Source organism: Cydia splendana, chromosome 1 (assembly GCF_910591565.1).
Source record: "Cydia splendana chromosome 1, ilCydSple1.2, whole genome shotgun sequence".
In the NCBI taxonomy this organism is placed as follows: Eukaryota; Metazoa; Arthropoda; class Insecta; order Lepidoptera; family Tortricidae; genus Cydia; species Cydia splendana.
In genome coordinates, this window is record NC_085960.1 from 20,977,263 (window position 1) to 21,002,418 (window position 25,156).

The 25,156-nt window shown below is 39.6% G+C and overlaps 1 protein-coding gene across 1 annotated transcript in view; it reads right to left on the minus strand.

Moving 5' to 3' along the window:
- LOC134791582 (uncharacterized) overlaps window positions 1–24,104 on the minus strand; it is a 32,161-nt gene extending 8,057 nt beyond the window's left edge. The window contains exons 1-14 of the mRNA XM_063762633.1: window positions 23,884–24,104; window positions 21,041–21,110; window positions 19,536–19,680; window positions 18,948–19,136; window positions 18,210–18,237; window positions 17,291–17,351; window positions 15,590–15,737; window positions 9,213–9,410; window positions 7,050–7,163; window positions 6,380–6,573; window positions 5,166–5,263; window positions 4,628–4,886; window positions 4,358–4,373; window positions 1,478–1,648 (exon numbers count right to left, since the gene is read on the minus strand). Coding sequence (XP_063618703.1) covers window positions 1,478–1,648; window positions 4,358–4,373; window positions 4,628–4,886; window positions 5,166–5,263; window positions 6,380–6,573; window positions 7,050–7,163; window positions 9,213–9,410; window positions 15,590–15,737; window positions 17,291–17,351; window positions 18,210–18,237; window positions 18,948–19,136; window positions 19,536–19,680; window positions 21,041–21,110; window positions 23,884–23,935 — 1,743 coding nt within the window. The 5' untranslated portion in view covers window positions 23,936–24,104. The remainder of the gene's footprint in view (window positions 1–1,477; window positions 1,649–4,357; window positions 4,374–4,627; window positions 4,887–5,165; window positions 5,264–6,379; window positions 6,574–7,049; window positions 7,164–9,212; window positions 9,411–15,589; window positions 15,738–17,290; window positions 17,352–18,209; window positions 18,238–18,947; window positions 19,137–19,535; window positions 19,681–21,040; window positions 21,111–23,883) is intronic.
- Window positions 24,105–25,156: the final 1,052 nt, after the last annotated feature.

Consider the following 25,156-nt stretch of genomic DNA (forward strand, 5'->3'; position numbering starts at 1 on the left):
TTCTGACAAATATGTAAATTGTATCAACAAGTCTACAATTTATTGTATCACAAAACTTTACATATGCTACATATATTTTCCGGAAAATGTACAAATTTGTAGCTGACAATTGTTTTGTGCTACATTAAATTGTAGTAATAATTATACATATATGTAGAATTGTACCTACAAGTTAACAATTCTCTAAACGTGTGTCGCACCCTCTTGCTACAGTTGCTACTATACGAATAATAGAATAATTCGACATTAAGAGACCATATACATCTCTAAGTAATTGTATTAACGTTAGTTTGAATTGGTAGTTGCATTGCAGTTAGTTGTATTTTATAAAGTTGTTGATGTATTGTTATTATTTTTGCTTGTATGTAAATTCAATGTGGACGCGTAAAAGTGCCCTTGTTGCTAAATAAATGTAGAATTTTTGAATTTTGAATTAATTGTAAGACGTCCTAGGCCTTATAGAGAACGTATAAATTTATCTTTGACCATAACTGATTTTACATTTAATCAGCGGTTCAGAGTGAGTAAATCTATCGTCGAATATTTACTACAGACTGTTGGTGGAAACCTTAGACATTCGACACGAAGAAATCATGCTCTTGATTCTAAACCACAGTTACTGACTGTTTTAAGATGGTTGGGGTCAGGATCCCAATATCACGTCACTGGCGATGCTCATGGTGTTTCAAGTGGTTTAAAATGGTCAGTTTAGCTTGCAAATCCATTGTAATGTCAGTTGGTATGTAAATGCTCGTAGATAGATCAGTAAAGTGAAACTACCTTCAACATTAAAGAAGCAAAATAAATTGTTACATATTTGAAGTTGCAACATTAGAATTGTATATTTACAAATCAACAATTCTACAATTATGTAGCTGTCGTGACATACCTTTATTCTTTGTGATACGCTTTCACAAAAATGACATATTTGTATACTGCAGACTTGTAACGAATACATATTTGTAATTTTTGTGGTACATTTTATTGTTTACAATTTAACAATTTTGTCGAATTGTACACTTGTAAAGTTTTGTGGGATAGGGCACTGGAAGAGCACAATCGAAAAATATCTTAAAGCTAATAATGTAGACGCAGGGACAACACAAAATAGAGGAGGGCTGACCCCAAGTGATATGGGAACATAGCCAGGAGAAAGAAGAGAAGAAAGAAGAAGATCACACAAATAAATGCCCTTACTGGGATTCGAACCCAGGACCATCGGCTTCACAGGCAGGGTCACTACCCACTAGGCCAGACCGGTCGTCAAATATTATTTCAATAGGTTATTTCAATAGGTAATATTTTATGAAGAGAACATTGCATTTGACTGAAATTTTCTTTGCATATGCATCAACTGTTCATGACAATGATTCTAACGAGACCGAAATGTAATTATGTACCTTTAATTTTTTTCACAGATGCAACGACCAACAGAATATCCTGTAAAAATGGACAATCGTTGAATGTCTTCAGTTACCTCGTTGGTGGAATCGCTGAGCTCGACCTGCAGGTAGTGCATGAAGTACTGGCAGAAGGAGCAGGCGGCCTTGCCCTGCGGCGACGGCACGCGCACGAACATGCGCTCGATGGGCAGGTCGGGCACGGCGGGGGTGTTGGGGTCCGAGCCCAGGATGCGCAGGTTGATTTGCTTGTCGCCGATTTGCACGCGGTGCTAAAACAGGTTAAAAACCCAAAGATATATTTAATTTCTCTCTGGATTTGAAACAACTAAAGACATTTTTTTAACGATTGCAGCGACATTATGCGCATTTGTGTTGTTAAAGTTTACGAACGGTTACTAGTGTTTTCTTTTGGCATTTAAATGATATCAATAACTTTGATTGCTTCATATGTGTGTCAGCTTTATCGGGATTTCAACTTTGGTAAATGAACTTCAAATAAAAAAAATCGTTCCAATGGTAACATGCAATATCACTGTTGAGTTAATTATTTTAATACTACATAGTAGCAATTCTTGATAGTACAATAGAAACTAATTCATACATGTAAAGTAGATATTATGATAAACAACTCTCCTTAAAATTAAGATGTGCGATGACATCCACGATTAACTATTAATACGGTTCGTCGCAGCATGTTGTTCTCTTACGTTTACGTTGGACTATTCACAAAACCGGCCAAGTGCGAGTCGGACTCGCGTTCCAAGGGTTCCGTATATTACACAATTTTTAACAATCAGTGCCGGATTAAGATATGTTGATGCCCTAAGGATTTCTAGGTGCCCCCTCTCCCTCGGGTCATCAAGATTACATTGATTTTTTGGTAAATTGAGAGAAGTTCATTGCCGCGTTACAGCTGAGAATGGAAATCAGTCACATCATTTTATCACGAAAATTGACAGTGCCGCAGCAGTAATGTTGCAACAGAGTACCTAATGCTGTTGCAGTCGCCACCCGAATGTCACCTTTATCATAGCTTAGAAAGTAATAGAAACGCGAGCGAAGCGAGCGCGGAAAATTTTTCGATATAAAAACGCAATATGATAGACAGTTGTAAATTTTTACTTTTAGTATGGAAATCAGTCACATCATTTTATCACGGAAGTTGACAGTACTGCAGCAGTAACGTTGCAACTGAGTAATGTTGCTGCAGTCGCCACCCGAATGTCACCTTTATCATACCTTATAAAGTTATTGAAAACGCGAGCGAAGCGAGCGCGAAAATTTTTCGATATACAAACGCAATTTTACTTTTAGTCCCAACCAGGCGCGAATCCAGGATTTCATACAGAGAAGGGATGGGACAGTTTTCTATCAGCCTAGCTTCGCATAGGGCTCGATATTTCTTAGGCTTCGATATTCGAGGTTGTTTTCATGCATAAAATATGCAAGAAAGCAGAGCTTGGAATTGAATTGGCGAAGTGTGAGAAAGGCAGTAGGCCTAGCTGCGAAAGAGGAAAGCTTGGATTTGGATCCACGCCCAAGTGTAATTAAGGCAGAAGGCCTCGCATAAGACCTAACGCCGAACCGCAAAATAGTGGGTTGAAATCGAATCTATGCATGTAATCACGACTCTTCTACTGCGACCGATTGTTTCCCAAAGAATTACGCGCCATTATTTTTGCAAATTAGCTTTTGGACAGCTAAAAAAAATCGTGTGGTAAAAACGATGTGTCTGTCCCTAATTTTAAAATTTGTTCACCTTTTTCAACCTGGCATTTTGGTGCTTCTCCTGAACGTGGTGCCCTAAGCACGTGCTTGTTTTGCTTATTGGTTACAAAGTCTTTATTAATTCAACCATTAAAGTCGACGAGTACAAAAAACTTTAAGCTAGCTCTCAATTTAACATTATTTTTAATTTGACCTTACAAATTACTCGTAAGTAGGTAAGACCGTTAAATATTTAAAATGATTATCTTATCAGAAAATTATCACCAATTACTCTAAAAAAACTACTACTCTAAGTAATCCGGCACTGTTAACAATGTATTTTTTATGTGAAACGTGAGTGAAATCTCTTTAAAACCTCCGTAGGGGTCGGATTAAAAACTGTAATTAAGTCCGACTCACGCTTGACTGTACATTTCTAATAGGTTTTCCTGTCATCTATAGGTATAGACCTATTTTATGTATTTTTTTTCAAAATTTTAGACCTAGTAGTTTCGGAGATAAGGGGGGGGAATGGTCATTTTTTGCCTATTTTCTTGAATAACTTCTAAACTGTTGATTCGAAAATTATAAAAAAAATTTATTAGAAATCCTTACAATAAGCTCTTTCATTTCATTTCATTTGATATGTAACATGATATAGTTTGAAAAAATTTTTTTTTAATTTTTTCATTTACCCCCCAAAAGTGGCCCCCATGTTTAAAATTCATTTGTTTACGTTACATGTCCGTATTCGGGTCACAAAGTTACATATGTGTACCAAATTTCAACTTGATTGGTCCAGTAGTTCCGGAGAAAATCGGCTGTGACAGACGGACAGACGGACAGACAGACAGACAGACAGACGCACGAGTGTTCCTATAAGGGTTCCGTTTTTTCCTTTTGAGGTACGGAACCCTAAAAACTCAGAAATATTATCAGAAGAACTACAAGCATTGATACACATACCTTCTCAGTACTGTAGCTATTAGCTTCATCAGCGCCAATCAGTTTGGAGGACAAGGGCACAGCTTTAACAGCCAGCTCTCTCGGCACGAGCGGCGCCACCGGGACCTCGACGCTCTTGCCGCAGTTGCCGATCATGGAGCACAGCTCGTAGCCAATCAAAAAACAAATTACAATGACAAACCTACCTTCTCAGTACTGTAGCTATTAGCTTCGTCAGCGCCAATCAGTTTGGAGGACAAGGGCACAGCTTTAACAGCCAGCTCTCTCGGCACGAGCGGCGCCACCGGGACCTCGACGCTCTTGCCGCAGTTGCCGATCATGGAGCACAGCTCGTAGCCATTCAAAAAACAAATTACAATGACAAACCTACCTTCTCAGTACTGTAGCTATTAGCTTCATCAGCGCCAATCAGTTTGGAGGACAAGGGCACAGCTTTAACAGCCAGCTTTCTCGGCACGAGCGGCGCCACCAGGACCTCGACGCTCTTGCCGCAGTTGCCGATGATCATGGGAGCACAGCTCGTAGCCATTCAAAAAACAAATTACAATGACAAACCTACCTTCTTAGTACTGTAGCTATTAGCTTCGTCAGCGCCAATCAGTTTGGAGGACAAGGGCACAGCTTTAACAGCCAGCTCCCTGGGCACGAGCGGCGCCACCGGGACCTCGACGCTCTTGCCGCAGATGCCGATCATGGAGCACAGCTCGTAGCCATTGAGACCGGTCACCAGCGCGCGGTACATCTCGTCAGAGTACTGCTCGACCAGGGACAGGCATTCGCTCTTGAACTCGCCCGTCTGTTTGCAAAGACCTGCGAAAAAAGTCAAAGCAAGATCTAGGTACCAAACTGAATAATTAAAACTAACGCTTTGTACAAGACAAAGCGTTGGTTTTAATGTGTACTATGTAAATTTAATTCTTCTGTCGTAATCTGCCAATACCGTGCAAGGTAAAATCAGTAAAAGGATTTTATGCTAAGTTACCGATTATTATTGTTTTTGGTTTGTTCAAACGGGTTCAAAAATTCATAATTCATTGACTTTTCGCTGTCATTATTCAAGTTGATATTTATCGTATACTAATAACTTACCAACTAAAATCTTATGGAACTCGATTTCTGTGGTGTTGGCGATGAGAACGTCACGTAGGTGGGACACCAATTTTTCGCAGAATTCACAAGGCACATCCCTAAAAAACAACAATTAATTAAAAACTATTTTTTTTTCTGTAAGGCGTACGAACAAAATTAGGCCCGATGGATTTTGTATGTATAGAAACTTGATTAATAGTGATAGTTATTGTATTGTATTCTAGCATGGGCAGGTTTCCGCCACTAGGTGAAAATAGGCATTTTGCGTGAAGATAATAGTTGCCCTGCCCACTAACATGGCTGTGGGGCGTAAGGCCTCCTTTAGGTAGCCGAGATGTTTTCGTAGTACTTACTCGACGTCAGTGAGCTCCTTGGCGACGGGGAAGGTGTAATCGTCGTGAATGTGGAAGCAGTAGTTGCACTGCCCGCTGACGTGGCAGACGCTGTCGGGCGTGAGGTCCTCCTCTAGGTAGCCGAGATGTTCTCGTTGTACTTACTCGACGTCAGTGAGCTCCTTGGCGACGGGGAAGTTGTAATCGTCGTGAATGTGGAAGCAGTAGTTGCACTGCCCGCTGACGTGGCAGACGCTGTCGGGCGTGAGGTCCTCCTCTAGGTAGCCGAGATGTTCTCGTTGTACTTACTCGACGTCAGTGAGCTCCTTGGCGACGGGGAAGGTGTAATCGTCGTGAATGTGGAAGCGGTAGTTGCACTGCCCGATGACGTGGCAGACGCTGTCGGGCGTGAGGTCCTCTAGGTAGCCGAGATGTTCTCGTTGTACTTACTCGACGTCAGTGAGCTCCGTGGCGTCGGAGAAGGTGTAATAGTCGTGAATGTGGAAGCGGTAGTTGCACTGCCCGCTGACGTGGCAGACGCTGTCGGGCGTGAGGTCCTCCTCTAGGTAGCCGAGATGTTCTCGTTGTACTTAGTCGACGTCAGTGAGCTCCTTGGCGACGGGGAAGGTGTAATCGTCGTGAATGTGAAAGCGGTAGTTGCACTGCCCGCTGACGTGGCAGACGCTGTCGGGCGTGAGGTCCTCCTCTAGGTAGCCGAGATGTTCTCGTTGTACTTACTCGACGTCAGTGAGCTCCTTGGCGACGGGGAAGGTGTAATCGTCGTGAATGTGGAAGCGGTAGTTGCACTGCCCGCTGACGTGGCAGACGCTGTCGGGCGTGAGGTCCTCCTCTAGGTAGCCCAGATGTTCTCGTTGTACTTACTCGACGTCAGTGAGCTCCTTGGCGACGGGGAAGGTGTAATCGTCGTGACTGTGGAAGCGGTAGTTGCACTGCCCGCTGACGTGGCAGATGCTGTCGGGCGTGAGGTCCTTCTTTAGCATGGCCAAGATGTTCTCGTAGTATTTGAACACGAGCATCGAGCACGAGTCGGATAAGGAGCCGGCTTTACCGCAGAGCTGTGGAAAGTTGTATAATAATTACCGACGGAAAATGTAAGATTCTGAAAAGCAGTATAGGCGAAGTATTTTTTTTTCTCTAAAAAGTCTGAGAGAAATTCGTGCTTCGAATTTTACAGGTATGCGGTAAGTTTAGTGGTCAAAAGACGACGTTTGAAAATCCAGTGACCACAAAATAGGTATATGGACGCCTGTCACCGCTATACATTGCAGCCACTTTCAGCTATCAAACTAAGGGGCACGACGTTTTCTTAGAATTACTTATCTTCCATTATTTATCATAATAACTCTTTGCTTTAAACACACTCAAAGTTTTCTTTACTACGCAGTCAAACTTGACGGCCCCATAGCAATTTTGGTCGCGTATTTGTAAGGTGCCATTGTTTAAAGTGGTCCACTGTGACCCGTATTCACCAAATATATAAGTAGTTGTCTAGTGTAAACGCAGTGAAATTGTACTGTCACGTAACACTTACCTGCAACAGTCCTACGAGGAAGTCCTCGTAGCTGGTGGCGTCGAACTTGTTCCTGACGACGGTGACGGTTTGCTGGCAGCTCGAGCAACTGCTCCTCAGCGCTAGCTGGGCGCGCTGAAAACACATTATTTGGATAAAGCATTAGGAATAAAACTTTAAGGATAGTGATAATACTGGTAATAACTTATTCACTGTTGGTATTCCATCTTTTCAAATATCTTGGTCCAATGTGTATTTGCGTCTCACATTTTGCTTAATGAGAGAGCGAGACGTAATGCACGTTGAAGAGGTGGAATACCACAATTAGTGGAAAATTATTTTTTCACTTCTCATGCTCAAAAAGTGCACCTTTATGTCGTGCGTAGACGACATAAAATCGCATTTTATGCTCTAGAGTATAAAGTAAAATCATCTATTACGACCCATATTGACTTAGCAATAAAGTCCAAATTCTGCCATACAAACTGCCAGCCCAGCCGGCGCGCCCCCGACCGGCGCTCTCCCGATCGGCGTGCCCCGCGCCTCCGACCGGCCCAAGAACAATTTTCTTTAGTCTTGAATAAATACGTTAAAATAACCTAAAATATTTGATTTTTTGTATATTTTCCTCGCAATCGAAGTGAAAAGCAGAGTGTACAACAAGGGCATAAATGTCCATTTTTACCCTCGTCTACTATTTTGGTCTTCGCTTCGCTCAGACCAAAAAATTGCCTCGGGTGAAAATGGGTCACTTTATGCCCTTGTTGTACAATCTACTATTAATTACGAAACGGAAGACACGGATATGACTATTGGTCGTAAATAGAACACTACATTGTATCTCAACAGTAGAAGTTTCCAACCAATTTAGAATAAAATCTTGGTATGCACGATATACAACAAAAAATTAATTAAAATGAGACGTGTATTCGTGATTAGAGCCAACTAACATTTTAAGGTTTCGGTTGGAAATAGTCTAGCTTCTAGCTCTGCCTCCGCAAATAGTCTAGCTTCCGTGTGTTCTTCACGGCATTAATACTTGAAGCTAACGTAAAACTAATATTTATCTTAAACTTTGTATACTTTTCTTTATTAGCAAAAATTTTCGTAGTCTCTTGCCATCAGTCATGACCCACCACATGAAGATCATCATCATCATCATCATCATCTCAGCCATAAGACGTCCACTGCTGAACATAGGCCTCCCCCTTGGACCTCCATACGTGCCGGTTGGAAGCGACCCGCATCCAGCGTCTTCCGGCGACCTTAACAAGATCGTCTGTCCATCTTGTGGGTGGACGTCCTACGCGCATGAAGATCATACTCCAGAAAAAAAAGACGTAAGTTAATAGCGAGTGACGCATATTGAGTTCATATTTATGTTAGGCTACTTATAGCTATTTAACCTAATTGTAAGGCATAATTTAACATTTTTTCAATAACATGACTAAGCGGGAAGGGAATATTACCAAGAAATGCATTTAGGTACGTAACACATAATACAATAATACCTTTAGTCACCTCCACGAACCTTTAGTCATCAACAGGAAACCGTTTTATGCACTTGTAAAACAGTATTAACTGTACAGGCGCCATCAGATACACCTCAGCCCTGCCTTTATTGTCAAGGCGTTAGGGTGCGTGTTCAGATATTTGCGAGCACCTTGGCCGCTCCGATATATCTGACGGCGACTGTAATTGTAATGTGGTACTGTCAGTACTCACATAGTCCTCCAGCATGAGGTCGATCTTGGCGTTGTTGCACAGCCCCGCGACGGAGCACACGGCCTGCGGGTTCATCTGCGAGGCCAGCGTCTCCACCAGCTCGGGCACGAAGTCGTCCGCCAGCTTGGTGCACTCCTGCAGTAAGACACTCACATAGTCCTCCAGCATGAGGTCGATCTTGGCGTTGTTGCACAGCCCCGCGACGGAGCACACGGCCTGCGGGTTCATCTGCGAGGCTAGCGTCTCCACCAGCTCGGGCACGAAGTCGTCCGCCAGCTTGGTGCACTCCTGCAGTAAGACACTCACATAGTCCTCCAGCATGAGGTCGATCTTGACGTTGTTGCACAGCCCCGCGGCGGAGCACACGGCCTGCGGGTTCATCTGCGAGGCCAGCGTCTCCACCAGCTCGGGCACGAAGTCGTCCGCCAGCTTGGTGCACTCCTGCAGTAAGACACTCACATAGTCCTCCAGCATGAGGTCGATCTTGGCGTTGTTGCACAGCCCCGCGACGGAGCACACGGCCTGCGGGTTCATCTGCGAGGCTAGCGTCTCCACCAGCTCGGGCACGAAGTCGTCCGCCAGCTTGGTGCACTCCTTGCGCACTATCTTGATAGGGATCAGGTTGCAAGAGCCTTCGAACACTTGCTTCAGCTCCTCCTATAAATAACAGATATAATACTTGGTTATATTGACTGAATTCAAGTTTGCTTGGCAGAATATGATTTGGATGTGTTTATCTAAGTAACTTCAGTATTCGGTTTTGTCTTTCTTGTTTCTGATACCAAGGACTAGGGAGCATTCACAATTTGCAGCAGTGTGGGGAGCTGTTGTACAAATACAGGTTGCTTTTAACCCTTAGCCATATCCTGTGAGGTGATTTTGTACACAGGGACGACAGTGGGAACTGTTAATTCTCATTAGGTACTATTAACCAACCCCCAACTGCGCAAATGGCGGTCCGATAGAAAATATGTATACAATACAATACTCTTTATTGCACACCTCACACAGCTTAGAATACATGTACCTACAGAATCAAATAAAGACAATTGGATAGAGGTAACAACATAGTGGATTGTTCTCATAGTGAACGTAGTATAACTTGAGCTCGACAAAAAACGAGATGAGCTCAAGGCTCGGCCGCCAACCTCAATTTCCTACAACTATACATATACTTAGGTGGTGTGCTGACGTGCCTAAAATACGTGAGCCACCTAAGGGCGCACCAGAGAGTGGATCAGCTGCACTCTAATAACACGAGTTAAAAATTGCCTAGTCCAGAGCACACAGTCGCTGTGGCCGAAATCGGTCAGGAGAGCATCATCATCATCATAACCTACAAACCCTTATCTCATAGCCAGATTATGGATTACGCCCTTTTTAATTGCCTCATAACATTTTCAACGGGCAAAGAGAATTTGAGTTACATATTTATTTTCACTTCTCATGCTCAAAAAGTGCACCTTTATGTCGTGCGTAGACGACATAAAATCGCATTTTATGCTCTAGAGCATAAAGTAAAATCGTCTATTACGACCCTTATTGACTTAGCAATAAAGTCCAAATTCTGCCATACAAACTGCCAGCCCTGCCGGCGCGCCCCCGACCAGCGCTCTTCCGATCGGCGTGCCCCGCGCCTCCGACCGGCCCAAGAACAATTTTCTTTAGTCTTGAATAAATACGTTAAAAGAACCTAAAATATTTGATTTTTTGTATATTTTCCTCGCAATCGAAGTGAAAAGCAGAGTGTACAACAAGGGCATAAATGTCACTTTATGCCCTTGTTGTACAATCTACTATTTTAAAATATTTCATTATCATACTCCTTTGTTTTCTAATTGTCAAAGACTAGTATACAAATCAATCGCATGATAATCAGTTTTTCATTGCCATACAAGCTTGTTTCCATATTTTTGGCCTGGGGTGTATAGCACCGCAGTGTTGTTTTATACCTATTCTATTATACGCTAACAAGGGTGATGAAAGTTTATCGCTCGGTATACAATGTATACCTACTACCAATCAGACTGAAGTACGACGTTGATTAATAGGCATCAATTTATTAATAATATATTATGATTCTTATCTCTGTTCTTTTTAATAATGTTTAACTAGAGATTACTATTTCTGACATTAAAAATATTTGGTGAATACTTACCTACATATCAATGTTTCTTATCGAAAATTTTAGTTACTTACAAGCATATTACATTAGATGTATAAAAGAATGGAATTCACAAAAATGGGTTAGATAGAAGTGTATCCGTGGGATAATTAGGCGTTATCGGTCAGCGGCCCAGGGCTAAGGCACGCGGGTTCATCTCAATGTTTGTGTAGAGATAACACTACGCGCGGCAACAATGAGTTGACGCGTTGGTGACTTCGCGGACGGTCAGCGATCAGCATATACCCATTGGCCAATGGCACCCCAGTATACATTTACGTAGTTTATTAATAAAGCATTGTCATTGAATTTAATGTGTATTTGCTATCTAAGGGCGAGACTGTTAATAATAACAAATACGTTTCATTCATTTGTTTTTTTTTTGCACGGCACTATAGTACATTGTAGGAGAGGACGGAAAACCGCTAAAAGATGGACGAGTCGTTTGAGGGCCGACACGTTAGTGGTGGTCCTCAAATAATACGAGTCCATCTTTAGCGTTTCCGGCCGAGGCATTACATAGTGCTTTTCACGACTACTGCGAGGAAATAAGAAAACATTTGCAGAACTATAAGTACTAGCCCGCGATTTCTCTGGTAGCAAATAACTAGCCACTGCCTGTGTCTCTTAAATTTCGGTAGGCGTCAGCGTAAGAATATCATTTTCTTCACTAGAAGAACTCATTTTTATAATAGCGAGCGTAGATACGTGTTCTTGTATTTTTTAGTCAAACACAATTTACACTATCCATTTCCGTAATTATTTTCAGATCCCGCCTTTTTTACTTTTTTTATCACTTTTAAGAGGCGTTTTTGTTATTTGCTTCAAACCGACTCTAAACTTAGAAGCGTTTTTGCTAAAAAAAACCACAAACAGCTACAAATACAAAAGTAAAAAACGCCTTAAGCGTGAACTGAATGGATAATTGTTAAAAAAAGATGAACTGAATGGTTTTGACATTTCTTTTTTTTTTAAACAAGAAATTGGTCCTATATTTACCCTAATTTTATTTTTGAAGGAAAAAGTTGCGCCAAAATAGACCTTTTATTGATTTTTATGTTTTAAATGCCCAAGTAACATTTTAGTCCTATAATTTTAGTTTTTATCGCTAAAAGCTTGTATAGACGTCGTATTAAGGTTTCAGAGGTGACCACCTGTCGTATAAAAGCGCTTGGCAACACCTTTTTGCTCTATAGGCTTATACAGCTAATATATTCTATAAGCAATTTATGTAAAGGTTTATTTCATCATTTTATAGAGCCGTTATAGGCGTGTACAAATATAACCACTATAGAGCAATATTACTGTATAATAGTATTTGGAATCACTTTTATGCAACTAATTTGCGCTATTAAGGTTCCCTGCCAAGCCGCTATAGTTTTGTGTTTTAACAGTGACAAAAACCCAACTATACAACGATTTTAGGATATAGTGGCTTTAGACATCACTGCTATAGTACATAATACTTTAGTAGTTTGCGCTATTAAGGTTCCCTGCTAGCCGCTATAGTTTTGTGTTCTAACAGTGACAAAAACCCAGCTATACAACGATTTCAGGATATAGTGGCTTTAGAGATCACTGCTATAGTACATAATACTTTAGTAGTCATATGAACACTATTATAGAACTGTTTTGCTCTATAGTAGCGTTTTTGGGACATATTTATAGCGTTAAAAAGCGCTTTAGTAGTTTTTAAATCCCTATTATATCTCATCGCTGTAAACGTCACAATGACTCTTTTATATCACAAAACTGTTGTATAGTGGTTTTGTTTTTTCTTTTAAAAGACAACAGCGTTATAGTTGAGTTTTTATGTCTTTTATAAACCGAGTTAGATACATAAAGGTAGAAAACGACTACTTGTAAATGATAAATTTGATCTGTAATGGCTACTTACATCTTGCTTATATAAGTTCAGGCCTAAGCCACATAATGTGGTTCCGTACAAAATATTTTTATATTTTAATGAATTGACAAAAAAGACCCCAGTGATATTGTAGGTGAGATTTATCATCAATGTTTTAATACAAGCATAAAATCGTGACGGTTTAGATATTTATCGACATCCATTATTAGCACATTTTTTTTACCAATGACACTGAAAAAGGAAACAACAGTAATGACTACATCCCAAAAAAAATCCTATATCTTTCTAAAGAGTTTGTAGGTGTGACTGGGTCACAGCAAAATTCTTTTGGAACCCTAATTTTAATCATGATGGCGGTGAATATTTCGTCGTAAGTTCTATAGTTAGCCTATAAAAGCGTCGGATTTACTTTTTGGCTGTATAGTAGTAACTATGGTGAATATCATAATATTTTATTAAATTATTTTATTAAAAACATAAATAAATCGAGGGGGCATTTAAAATTCCTCATTAAACTAATACTATTCTAGCGGTAAAACTTCCGTCCCATATACTTTTTGCACTAAGGACCGAATTATTCGACATCTAAATGGCGCATATTAATATAAAGTCTTTACTTATCACCATTTTACTTAGTACCGTTTTTGTGAAGTAAACACACAACAAAACCACTCACAACAGTTGATGGAAAACTTGATAGCAAATTTCGTAGTAAAGGAACTATGAATTCTACAATAGTATAAAAAAGCACTATAATACAATTTCAAATACCACTATAGTATAAAACAAGCACTATAATGGAATCTCAAATGCCACTATAGTATAAATTAACACTATAATGGCGTTACTGACAACAAATTAGCACAAAAGTGATCATCGCATCACTTTTATAGACCTAAAACGTCACGACTGACACTGCTACAGGTCTACTATATCACTGAATGGCACATAAGATGCGCCATTTCGGCTTTATACAATCTTCTTTGGTCTTTTATAGGACCTTAGGTGGTATTTGGGAAACGTTCTATCGACTACTATAGAACCACAAATTGTTACTTGGGTGATACTCATTGCTGTAGCGAACCGTCACCAATGACAGATGATGATAACAATGAAACATTGTAGTAGTGGTGGTTCAGGTGCTACAGCTATTGCCTACTTTCCAGCTTGGTTTTAGACCATCTATTGCCACATTTCCGAACAGTGGCGTGAAAAATATTTGAAACTTTCTGTTAGTATCGCAAATTTAAATGTGAATATCATTTTCATACTGTATTGTATGTACAGTCAACGGTAAAAATATGGGTGTACAAATCATCTCAAAAATATGTCCCATAACTCTTATGTCAGTGAATTAAGAACTATGGGACATATTTTTGAATAAGTTGTCTACACCCATATTTTTACCGTTGACTGTACTGTACCTATATACAATAAGGCCCCTATATCTAAATAGTTATTGCTATAATAATATGGCACTTTATTAGTACAATTAAATACAATAATAAAATGTTCTATGGGCGTGAAGTATTATAATGCAATGAATCATACCTATACCTAACACATATCTTAAAATTGTGTTGTATGCGGGCCAAAATAACAAGCGATAAGGCAGACGTGACCAATGCATTGTAGACGTTATTAAGTTTAGATTTGGGGTAATCAGTATTTTAGGTATTTTATATAGCCAAGGAAGCAATGGTTTCACTTAAAAATACTTTAACTTCTTGACTGTACTTCCTACTCTATTGGTACAGTCGCCATCAGATATATCGGAGCGGCCGAGGTGCTCAAAAATATCTGAACACGCACTCTAGCGCCTTGACAATACAGGCGTGTCCCGATATTTGTGAGCACCTTGGCCGCTCCGATATATAGTACACAATAGTTCATAATGATCTCGTATCATAAACAGACCGTTCGTATTTCACAAAAAACATATTTACAACATTTGCCAGCGGGATTGAAATCAACTAATCTAAAGACTAGTGGTTATTGGCACCATTTTGAACATTTTCCATAAACAGAATCGTAAAAAAAAGAATTATATAATTATCGAACCTGCTCACGATAAATCAAATGTCACTAGATACGGTTGAGAGATGCCACCTACAGAGGAGAACATCCGGACAGACATACGAAATCATTTTTGCCCAAGCTGAAAAGAAAGACGTTCCCTTCGCTCAGTCAAATAGTGTTGAATATTAATTGTTCTGAAATCAAACTAATGAAAGTAAAGTAAGTTTATTGACCTGGGTCTCGTTGCTCTCAAGCTGGTCCCTGGCCTGCTGGACCATGTCGGTGCAGATCTTGCAGATGTCGTCGGTGTCCTCGGGGAAGGCCAGTTGGCTGCATACTCGCTCGATGCAGTGGTGCGTCGCTTTGCATTCCCGACCAGTGCTGTTGACAGTAACTTGTAGCCAGTAAGTGTACTCACCTGGGTCTCGTTGCTCTCAAGCTGGTCCCCTGTCTGCTTGACCATGTCGGTGCAGATCTTGCAGATGTCGTCGGTGTCCTCGGGGAAGGCCATTTGGCTCCATACTCGCTCAATACAGTGGTGCGTCGTTTTGCATTCCCGATCAGTGATGTTGACAGTAACTTGTAGCCAGTAAGTGTACTCACCTGAGTCTCGTTGCTCTCAAGCTGGTCCCTGGCCTGCGTGACCATGTCGGTGCAGATCTTGCAGATGTCGTCGGTGTCCTCGGGGAAGGCCATTTGGATCCACACTCGCTCGGGAATGGTGCTTCGCTTTGCATTCCCGACTAGTGCTGTTGACAGTAACTTGTAGCCAGTAAGTGTACTCACCTGGGTCTCGTTGCTCTCAAGCTGGTCCCTGGCCTGCTTGACCATGTCGGTGCAGATCTTGCAGATGTCGTCGGTGTCCTCGGGGAAGGCCATTTGGCTCCATACTCGCTCGATGCAGTGGTGCGTTGCTTTGCATTCCCGACCAGTGCTGTTGGCAGAACATTAGTTTTAGGAGCGGTTGCACGTCGATAATCGTAATAGCGATTGCTAATTCTTTATTGTATGGAAAATTCCAGAATTCTCCACGGATTGGCCGTTGCGTTAACAAGTCAGTCTTAGTAATTGTAATACGTTAGATTTGAATTGTTAGTTTTATTTTATAAAATTGTTGATGTTATTATTTTTGCTTGTGTGTAAATTCAATGATGACGTGTAAAAGTGCCCTTGTGGCCTATTTGCTGAATAAATGTTGATGTTGATGTTGATGTCAACCTAATCTGACACAGTACGCAACATGGCCTGCCCTATAATCCAAAACTCTAAGGAAGACTTAAAAAAAAACTACTACATATTTGCAACAAACTTATACTTATATGAAAATAAGGCATGTCATCATTGAGGACTCGATGCATCGATTCAATCATGGTGATGATCATTGATAACTCTTGTACCTTTGGTGTTTCTAAAGCCGTATGCCGTATTAGATGATTACTGTTCAAAACTATAATACTGCGACAATGTGGAAAACGACAAAACCTGCCAGTTCTGTCAATTTTGAACCTTTCCACTTTAATCAACAAACTTGTGCTTTTTTTTATTGTGAAAATCAACGACGTAATAAAAAAAAGTTTGTACAATTGTTTTTCTTATAGGTTGGTAGGTATCTAATCCAATACGAACAAAACACACGATAATGAAACATAACGCAACATTACCAATTGCTTACAAGACAATGTCGTTTACATAATAGTCGCTTGCATAAACATCTCGTCAGAAGACCGGGCCTAAGGCCGCGGATCGGGACGGCGTGAGCAGCGCGAACCGCGAGACGTTGTTCGCCGCCTTCGCGGTCGTTAAAATTTTGACCGCCCCGCTTGAGCGAAACAACACACAACAGAGGCGAGAACGAGCAAACATTTTTATGGACGTCCCAAATATAAAAGAAAAAAAAGAAAAGATAAAAAACCGGCCAAGTGCGAGTCGGACTCGCACACGAAGGGTTCCGTACCATTATCTATAAAAACGGTCACCCATCCAAGTACTGACCCCGCCCGACGTTGCTTAACTTCGGTCAAAAATCACGTTTATTGTACCAGCGGCAACAGAAATACATCATCTGTGAATATTTCAGCTAGCTATCACAGATCACGAGATACAGCCTGGTGACAGACGGACGGACGGACGGACAGCGGAGTCTTAGTAATAGGGTCCCGTTTTACCCTTTGGGTACGGAACCCTAAAAAGAAGAGAGAGTTTAGCCTTTGCTAAACTGACTTTCTATCTACGACGAATAAAGATTCGTGCATAGGTATAATTCTGAAGTAGGGACTTAAATGAATCCGTCCGCCATAAAGGCATAATATCAATGGTCTTTTGGCCGTCGTTTTTTCTATTTTTTCATAATTACCGCTGCATAAGTCTACTGTCGGGTAGAATATTGCAACACATTCACAATAATCTTATGTTGGGGTGCCTGTGGGTAACGCTATGAATGGAACGGGATAAAAAAATAAATGAATGAAGTTAAAAATAAAATATTACCTGAAGTTGCTGCACCAATACGAAGGTCCCCAAGTGCATTGTGAACTACCCAACAGGTGCCCTGCGATACAAAAGGAATTTTATAATAACAGCGGTGCAAAATGTAAAATGCACATCAGCAGGATAAAACAAACCCTGTCGTGTAGAGAATAGAGGAGGTTAAGAACGTAAAGTCGATATAATAAGCGTATCGTTATCGCGCATTATGTTGGTTAGTCGAGAGACGTCGGGATTTGGGTGACTACAATACAACCAACTTTGCAACCTGCCATGAATTAAACAACTTGGTTTAATTTGAAACATTATTTTTGATACGTAGATGAAAGGAATAAATTATATTAGATTATGTAGTACTCAAGCTCATGATTGTAAATAGTGTATTGCTATGGAAGCAATTTCTTTCCAATCACGGGACAATGGTGTTCCGGACCTTTAGGAGGCGTGCGCGGAGCCGAAGCCAACACGTAGAGTCCTTTTTGACACTTTAATGAAATGTAAGGGGTACACCGAGCGGATGCTGCCTTTGCCCGTGTCATGGGTCGCACGCAGAGGCAGCACCCGCCATGGTGTAAGGACTATTGAGAGTTGATGGGATCTAAAATGAACTAGGTTATTGGGTGAAAGCGATGGACTAAGTACTGAGCTATAGGATAATAAAACCAGACGCCTACCTAATAAAACGGTATGCAGTGGGAACTGCAGTGGGAACTGTCTGAAATTACTTTGATATTACTGATCGTAATCCACAACAATCATGTTTCAGTTACTTAACAAGCTACCAATCTAATTTCACGCTTAAAACAAGGCGACACGGTACATTTTGGCGCAATCATTGCAATCGTAAATATTATTAAACGGATGGCGTGAATCGCTTTATAACGTCTTCGCCAATTGATAAAACAATGATTCTCTTTCTTACCTTTGTTTGGTTTCGGCTCGGCCTTCTTCTGTGAAAACAATGAAAAATAATATTATAACGAGTATTTTACTAATGGTTCATCCACAAATTACGTCACAGCAACAGGGGGAGGAGGGGGTCATGCCAAGTGTGACAGTACGTATCAAGACCTATCTTTTTCCTATGAAAAAATGTAACGAAATTTTGTGTGATGTAATTAATGGCCGACCCCTAATAAATGACACTACGGTTATTAGAAATTATACCTACTTACTAATTAAAAAAAGTCACATGACTGGTGGCTGTATAGGTCCCTGTATAGGTACGTTTATCAAATTACAATTTAATAGCAATAATTATAATTAATGGTGCATATAAATATATAATTAACGAATTATAGTTTGCTGATAATACTCGTATTCAACTATTAACTCGTCGCATGACATCGCCATCTGTACAAATATAAAGTTTTAATAAATACATTCCTACATACTCATCGATAGGTAAACAGCATTGTTTATGACAGTAAAAACTGCATATCTACGACAATAGGCATTAAAAATATCTGCACACTTTTAGGTAAGTATGAAATAGATAGCAGTAAGTAGCAGTTCTGCGATAAGAATTGCATGTACAAACAGCAACATTACACTCCTAACTGTACGTCGGTGGACCTTATTTGACCTTATTACAAAAGGCATAAGGTTTACAGTTAACAATTTGGACGATGGTACATATTTGACCAATCAGATAACTCACTTGAAGGATTTTGTCGAGCTTCTCGTTGTTGCACATGCCGACAACGCGACAGACGGTGTCCGGCGAGGTCTTGGAGGCCAGCACATGGCTGAGGTACGTGTCGAAGCCGGCCGTGTTCTGCTTGCAGAGCCGGGCCGCGGCCGGCGGCAGGCTGCGGCAGGCCGCCTTCACGCGGAGACCTAGGTACTCCTAAAGAAGGACCTTGATTTAAAGAACGGGACATCATCCGAGCAAACGAATCCTTTAACAATAACGTAGTTGAAACCTATTTATCATTAAACTGGCACTTAAAAGATGGAGGCTCCTATTTAGATACTTTTATAATATCTCTATAAACTTAAATTAAACTAAATTAATTATTATTGACATTATGTGAATATGATTCATGCAAAACGGATGATGTTAGATTTATTTATCACTCAGAACAAAGGAAATAGTGATTAATAACACGCTTATGTACTGCGGCAATTGATGTACTCGTAGTTAAGAAGCATGTTTTAACCGTAAGGTCTTTCGGCCCAGCGCCACAGTGAGCGACAGCTGAAATTTCAATAAAATCAGGTTTCTTCAAAAGTAGCAGTAACGTACTTCATTAATAAGTTCACTGATGTCCTTGAGCTCCTTGAAGAGCGCGACGAACTTGACGGCGACGTCGTTCTTCCTGATCGGCTGCTGCTCGTGCGCCCACACGCTGGAGACGCAGTGCCCCACGGCGCCGCAGTCCGCTGCCTGCCTGGTCACCACACAGTTCAATAAATAACTTGATAGAGTCAGACCGAGATAAATCTGCAACCATTTTGATAGCACACGCAGCGCAAGAGTTATTTTAAACGCCAAACTTCTATGAAATGATAACGTATAAATAACACTTGCACTGCGTGCGCTATCAAAATCGTTGCAGACTTACCTCGGTCTAACTCTAGGATGATAGGTCATATACCTATAGCCTGGCAAACACAGATTGTCAGTAGGTAACAGTAATCAAAAATCTATATCTATCCGTTTTTTGGGGTGAAGATACTAGCGTAAAAAAGAGAATATGATTTTATCAGTCTATGTCCAGTGACAAGCGATCTTGCCAAAATATAAATACATATTTCTAATCTTGCACAAACCGACCTTGCCCCACAGTAAGGTCAATAAGAATGATTTGTCGTCAAGTAAGACGACGATATACATAATAAATACTTAAATACGTAGAAAACACCCATAACTCATAAACAAGTATATTACTCCAGAAAATTCGTTCATCCATTCCTATCCTTATTTAAAAACTACTAGGGTCGATTTTTAAATGGGGCACTGAGGGCAGCTACTTGATTCCGTCTCCTAAGATCATTTTGGTGTAGCAGGAGCTGCCCTTAGTGCCCCATTTAAATAAATCCAACCTGTATAATAATAATCAACTAAGGTGTTGTCGTCGGTAACCAAGGGGACTTACATACAGGAAGTGGACTGTGTGATGAACAACGTTTATTCTGACTCATGCTGAATCACAGCTTGTTTATTGATTAAACTCAATAACATCGCAAAACAAATATGGTCTTCATTTATTATAATAAACATTCCTAATAATTAATGTTGAAGGCATAATGGGGAGCATATTTTTATTTATAGTTTAGTTTTAATTTTAATGATTATTGATTAGTGGATTTATTACATTTTTAATGTACCAATGTTGTTATTGTATGTTGTTCCCAAATAAACCTACTTATTTCTATATGTTATAAATGTGAAACTAGCATTAGGTATAACTACAGTAGAGCCCGCGATTTCACGCGTAGGACAGTTTTTAACAATCTGTTTTTATTTAATTTTTCACGGTTAATACGCTTTCCCGCTTAAGATGCGTTTTTGACGTGGTATCTTTTACTGCCAGTTTTGCTATACCATTCAAGAAAGTTGAGGATTCCTCGAGCAATGTGGTGGATTTCACTCTATACAAAGTTAGTACAAAGTTACCTTCAGAATACTGAATGCACTAGATTTTGGTAGGTAAATACACAAATTACAAATTAGCGTTTCGTCACACAAGCAAGTAGCAAGCAATTTGGTGAATAGCTCCTTCATATGTAGTTGGTTCTGTTACTTACTTCAAGCTTTGACACCATACTTCGGGACCTCTAGAGCATTCTTTAGGTATCTGTCGTGCTGACGACAAATCTGTGGACAAAATAACTTACTTTTAAATTGCTAATAATAAAAGGAGAACCTTTCATTACTGTAGGTTAGGGTGATTCACTTTTGTATGGAGAAAAAAAAGTTGTAATATTTTTCCTGACTTTGCTCACCAATGGAGTCTCCCCACACTAAAAACTATCTATTTCAATTTTCAAAAGAATCGAATAACGTTTAGAGGTTGCACAAGTTGAAAAGGTAGAGTGAGAACCCCATACATTGCGTGAAAATGAACTATGTTCTAAAATGACAAAATATAATGATCTAATACTAAAATCGAATGAGAAAACTGAATTTTGCGTCTAAAACACGATAAAAGCACTTTTCCTTTGGAAACAGGTGGAAAAACTGGAAAATCTTAATTAGAACATTTATCGAGTAACCAAAATCCAAGTTTACTACTAATTTTAAAATTTATTTATATGTGGAAGTTCAGTATCACACTACTCTCCGCTTTGATGGTAGCCGCTTAAACCATTTTCTACCCTCCGATGTAGAGTCGTTGGTTATTTGAAAAATCTTTGTTGAAGTTGTGCAACCTCTAAATGTTTACCGATTTTAATTTTTTTTTAACGTATAATATTTTCTTATCAGTTAGAACAAGAATTCGAGCAAAGTCAGATGAAAATCGAAAATTCGGAAAAATGAAACACCCTACTGTAGGTTTACCAGAAGATTTACCTTCTTACGGGTAGGTATGTGTAATTATTAGTGAATTCTGTTTCTCAGGTATCAAGAGATACTTTAAGATTTAAACTTTTATTCCCTTGAATCTTTAGAATTACAGGATGGATTTCAATGGCCAAGTCTATCAATTCGCCACACATAGATTGTAGAAGCCAGCCAATAGCTTAGTCTTTGTACCATACTGTACAACAAGGGTCACCAATTAGTTTCTTCAGGGGTCCGGTACTTAAAATAAAATGACCAGTATGGTCCGTTTCTCTTTGAGTTTATTAAATAGGCAAAAAAATAAAATATAGTAGGCCGGCAGTCCGGATGCGGACTGCGGTCCACCATTTGGTGACCCTTGACAATATGCTAGCCAAAGAACCAAAGCCAGCCAATTATACAGGTGGTCCCGTCAAAATTCATGAAAAACCTTAATTTGGCAATAACTCGAAAACCGTGCCACTTTTACTGGGGTCATGTTAAGTTGGTTTGGTTCCTCTTGGCCTGGTCTACCTCCAGTGTCACTGTGACGTGTCACTTATGGGACACCCTGTATCATTAGGCTTGATAATGAATGAAGCTGGATTATATTTACCTTACAAAAGATATAATGACCTAATGTGACAATGAAGGTAACACATGAGTAACACAATACTTTACATCAGTAATGAATGATTCACTTATTTCTGCTACTGCTTTGTGAATAATATGAAAATGGATCATATAAGGTTCAAATTTCATATTATGACTTTATTGTTGACACAGTTGTGGTAGTTAAGTTGTGAGGACAGTTAGGTCACTCTGGATATCATGTTTATGCTTGCTGTTATTTATAAAATGTGATACGAGTTTATATATTTTTTATAAAACTTATATGAAATTATGACATATAAATAACACTTGCACTGTGTGGGCTATCAAAATCGCTGCAGACTTTTCTTGGTCTAACTCTAGATATTCTGGCTTGCCTACTACTGTTTTTGACATGCCACCACTAGAAGGCATACCTACTTAGCCATTTATTGAACTGGTTTCAGTATCATGTACTTAAGGGCGGGGACAGGTTAAGGGGATGCTATTCTAATATGTATGTGGTCTAATTTAGACACAACAGACAGGTTAGCTTTACATCACAACAATGTAATATGGGGACAATATAGAAAGTTTTTGGAAATGTTAATATCTGAGGGAATAAAATTAAATATGCCGTAATATAAGTGGTTGTTATATCAAGAGTAGGTATTTTACAGTTTGTGTTCATAGGACTAACTGAACACTGCAAATAATTAATATGGCACAAGATAGTACCTTTATCTCTTGTTTATAATGAGTTCAGATAACCCCTTGGTTCATATTTCAGATTTTAAAAACAACCACTTTAAAATTAGAGATTTGTCTTTATACTTGACTAACATTCATCAATGTTTGTCTAGAGAATTCTGGAACCATTCACAAGGTGCTAAAATTAATCTAAAAGGGCACCAGTTATGAGGTTTGAACTCTGGTCACAGTAGCTGAGTCTTTTGGGGAAAAAATTGATAATACCATTATTGCATCCAAGATTTGCAAAAGCAACTTCATTACGGAATTATCAATTTGATTTATAAAACAGTTCAGTACAACAATAACTAAGAAATAATGTATTAAGGCCACTGGGCCTAAAAACATATGAAACATTCATGATTGTGGGTACTGACCTTAACACAATCATGAATGTTTCATATGTTTTTAGGTACCCACAACATAAATACTTTTTAAAAATCATCTATTACTTCTTCTTTTATTTTAGAGGCGGTCTGGCCAAACAAGTTGGCACAAATTTGCCAATGTCAAGTGAATTATCTATTATAACTGTTTATTTGGTAGAAAAGGTAGCCATCATAGTATCTTTTTTTTTTGTTTGTTCAAGGGACACATGTTATGTTCCAAATGATGTGGCTAGTTGTTGCAGCCTACCCACAATTTTCGCAACGAAACCGCGAACTCAATTTCGTTGCATTGCACGCTTCATTAGTAAAACGATTATGAACTAGAATTAATTAAATTACAAGGGCAAATAAACATTAGGAACTAATATTCAACTTACTTGAACAACAAAAGAGTGTAACGATTAGACAAAGCGCTAGCGCGTTTGTCATTTTTGCTTCTCGTAATTTATCTCACTTTGTCCGCAATCTTCCTCTGCGACAAAAAGACTAACAGACACCCAACAATTTCACTAAGTTTTTGAAGTTATTGCGTATCAGTATTGATTGATAAACAACTGTCACTGCGAAGCAAGTCACTGCTCACTGTCGTGCTCATTTTCGTTTTGATTTGACGCAAGAAAATTGACGTCCGGTCTGCAGTGCAGCTGCGCACTATGATTACAGTGAAACGGAACGTCCTCTAGTGTTACCGCGTAAAAATGTTTGTACCCGAATCCCCCTCACACTCGTGCGCGAATCGCGGCGCGAAGCCGCGAACTCGAGTGTGGAGTCGTGGAGTCGATTTCGCAGATACGCGGGCTCGAGGGTAGAGCCGCGAAAATCGAAGTTCGCAAATTGCGGGCATCTTTCTCTGTCACTCTAATTACGAGTTCATTGGAGTAAAAGAGAAAGATACCCGCAATTGGCGAACTTCGGTTTTCGCGGTAAGCCAGCTGGTTTAAACCAAAGGGAATTAAATCACTACGTTTTTTTTTACGTTTTTTAATTAAACTAGATGTGATGAGAAATTTATAACATTCAGAATCTAAATTGTTTGTTTGTTGTTGTTTGTATGTCTTGTGTAATAATATGTTTTGTTGTATTATTAAACCTAATTCGTATAGGCGTTGTGTTGCTGATTTAGTTCTTGTGGTAGGTGGCAAAGTTAGAAATTATAGTTTTGCTGTGTAGAAATTGCAATTACTTAATTCTGGTACCTACCATACAATGTAAGTAAGTAATGGTGGCATTAAACAGTTCAGAACCAAATAGTCAAAACAAAATCTTCAAATTGATGCAATTAGATTAAACATGGTCACATTTATTTGTAAAACGTTCCGATTAGCGTTCAACTATATTATTTTTTCACGATAATTTCAATTAAGATTGCCATCATAATGCTCGAGCCGCCAGCTTTTATTTATATTTAAACAACGATGCAAAACGAATAAAACAGTTTCCTAAAATTAATAAAATAGCACTATAGCTTAGTAGTTTAAGCGCCATCTTTATTAAACGTACACAATTAATAACAGTTGTTGCGAAACGCACGTTTAACGTAGCAATACATGCCAAAAGATGGCGATGTTTATTTAGTTTTGCTACTCACCACGAGGTGGCTCTGTAAATGTAGTTTCCAAACAAAACATCCTTATCCGGATAGTACCTAGT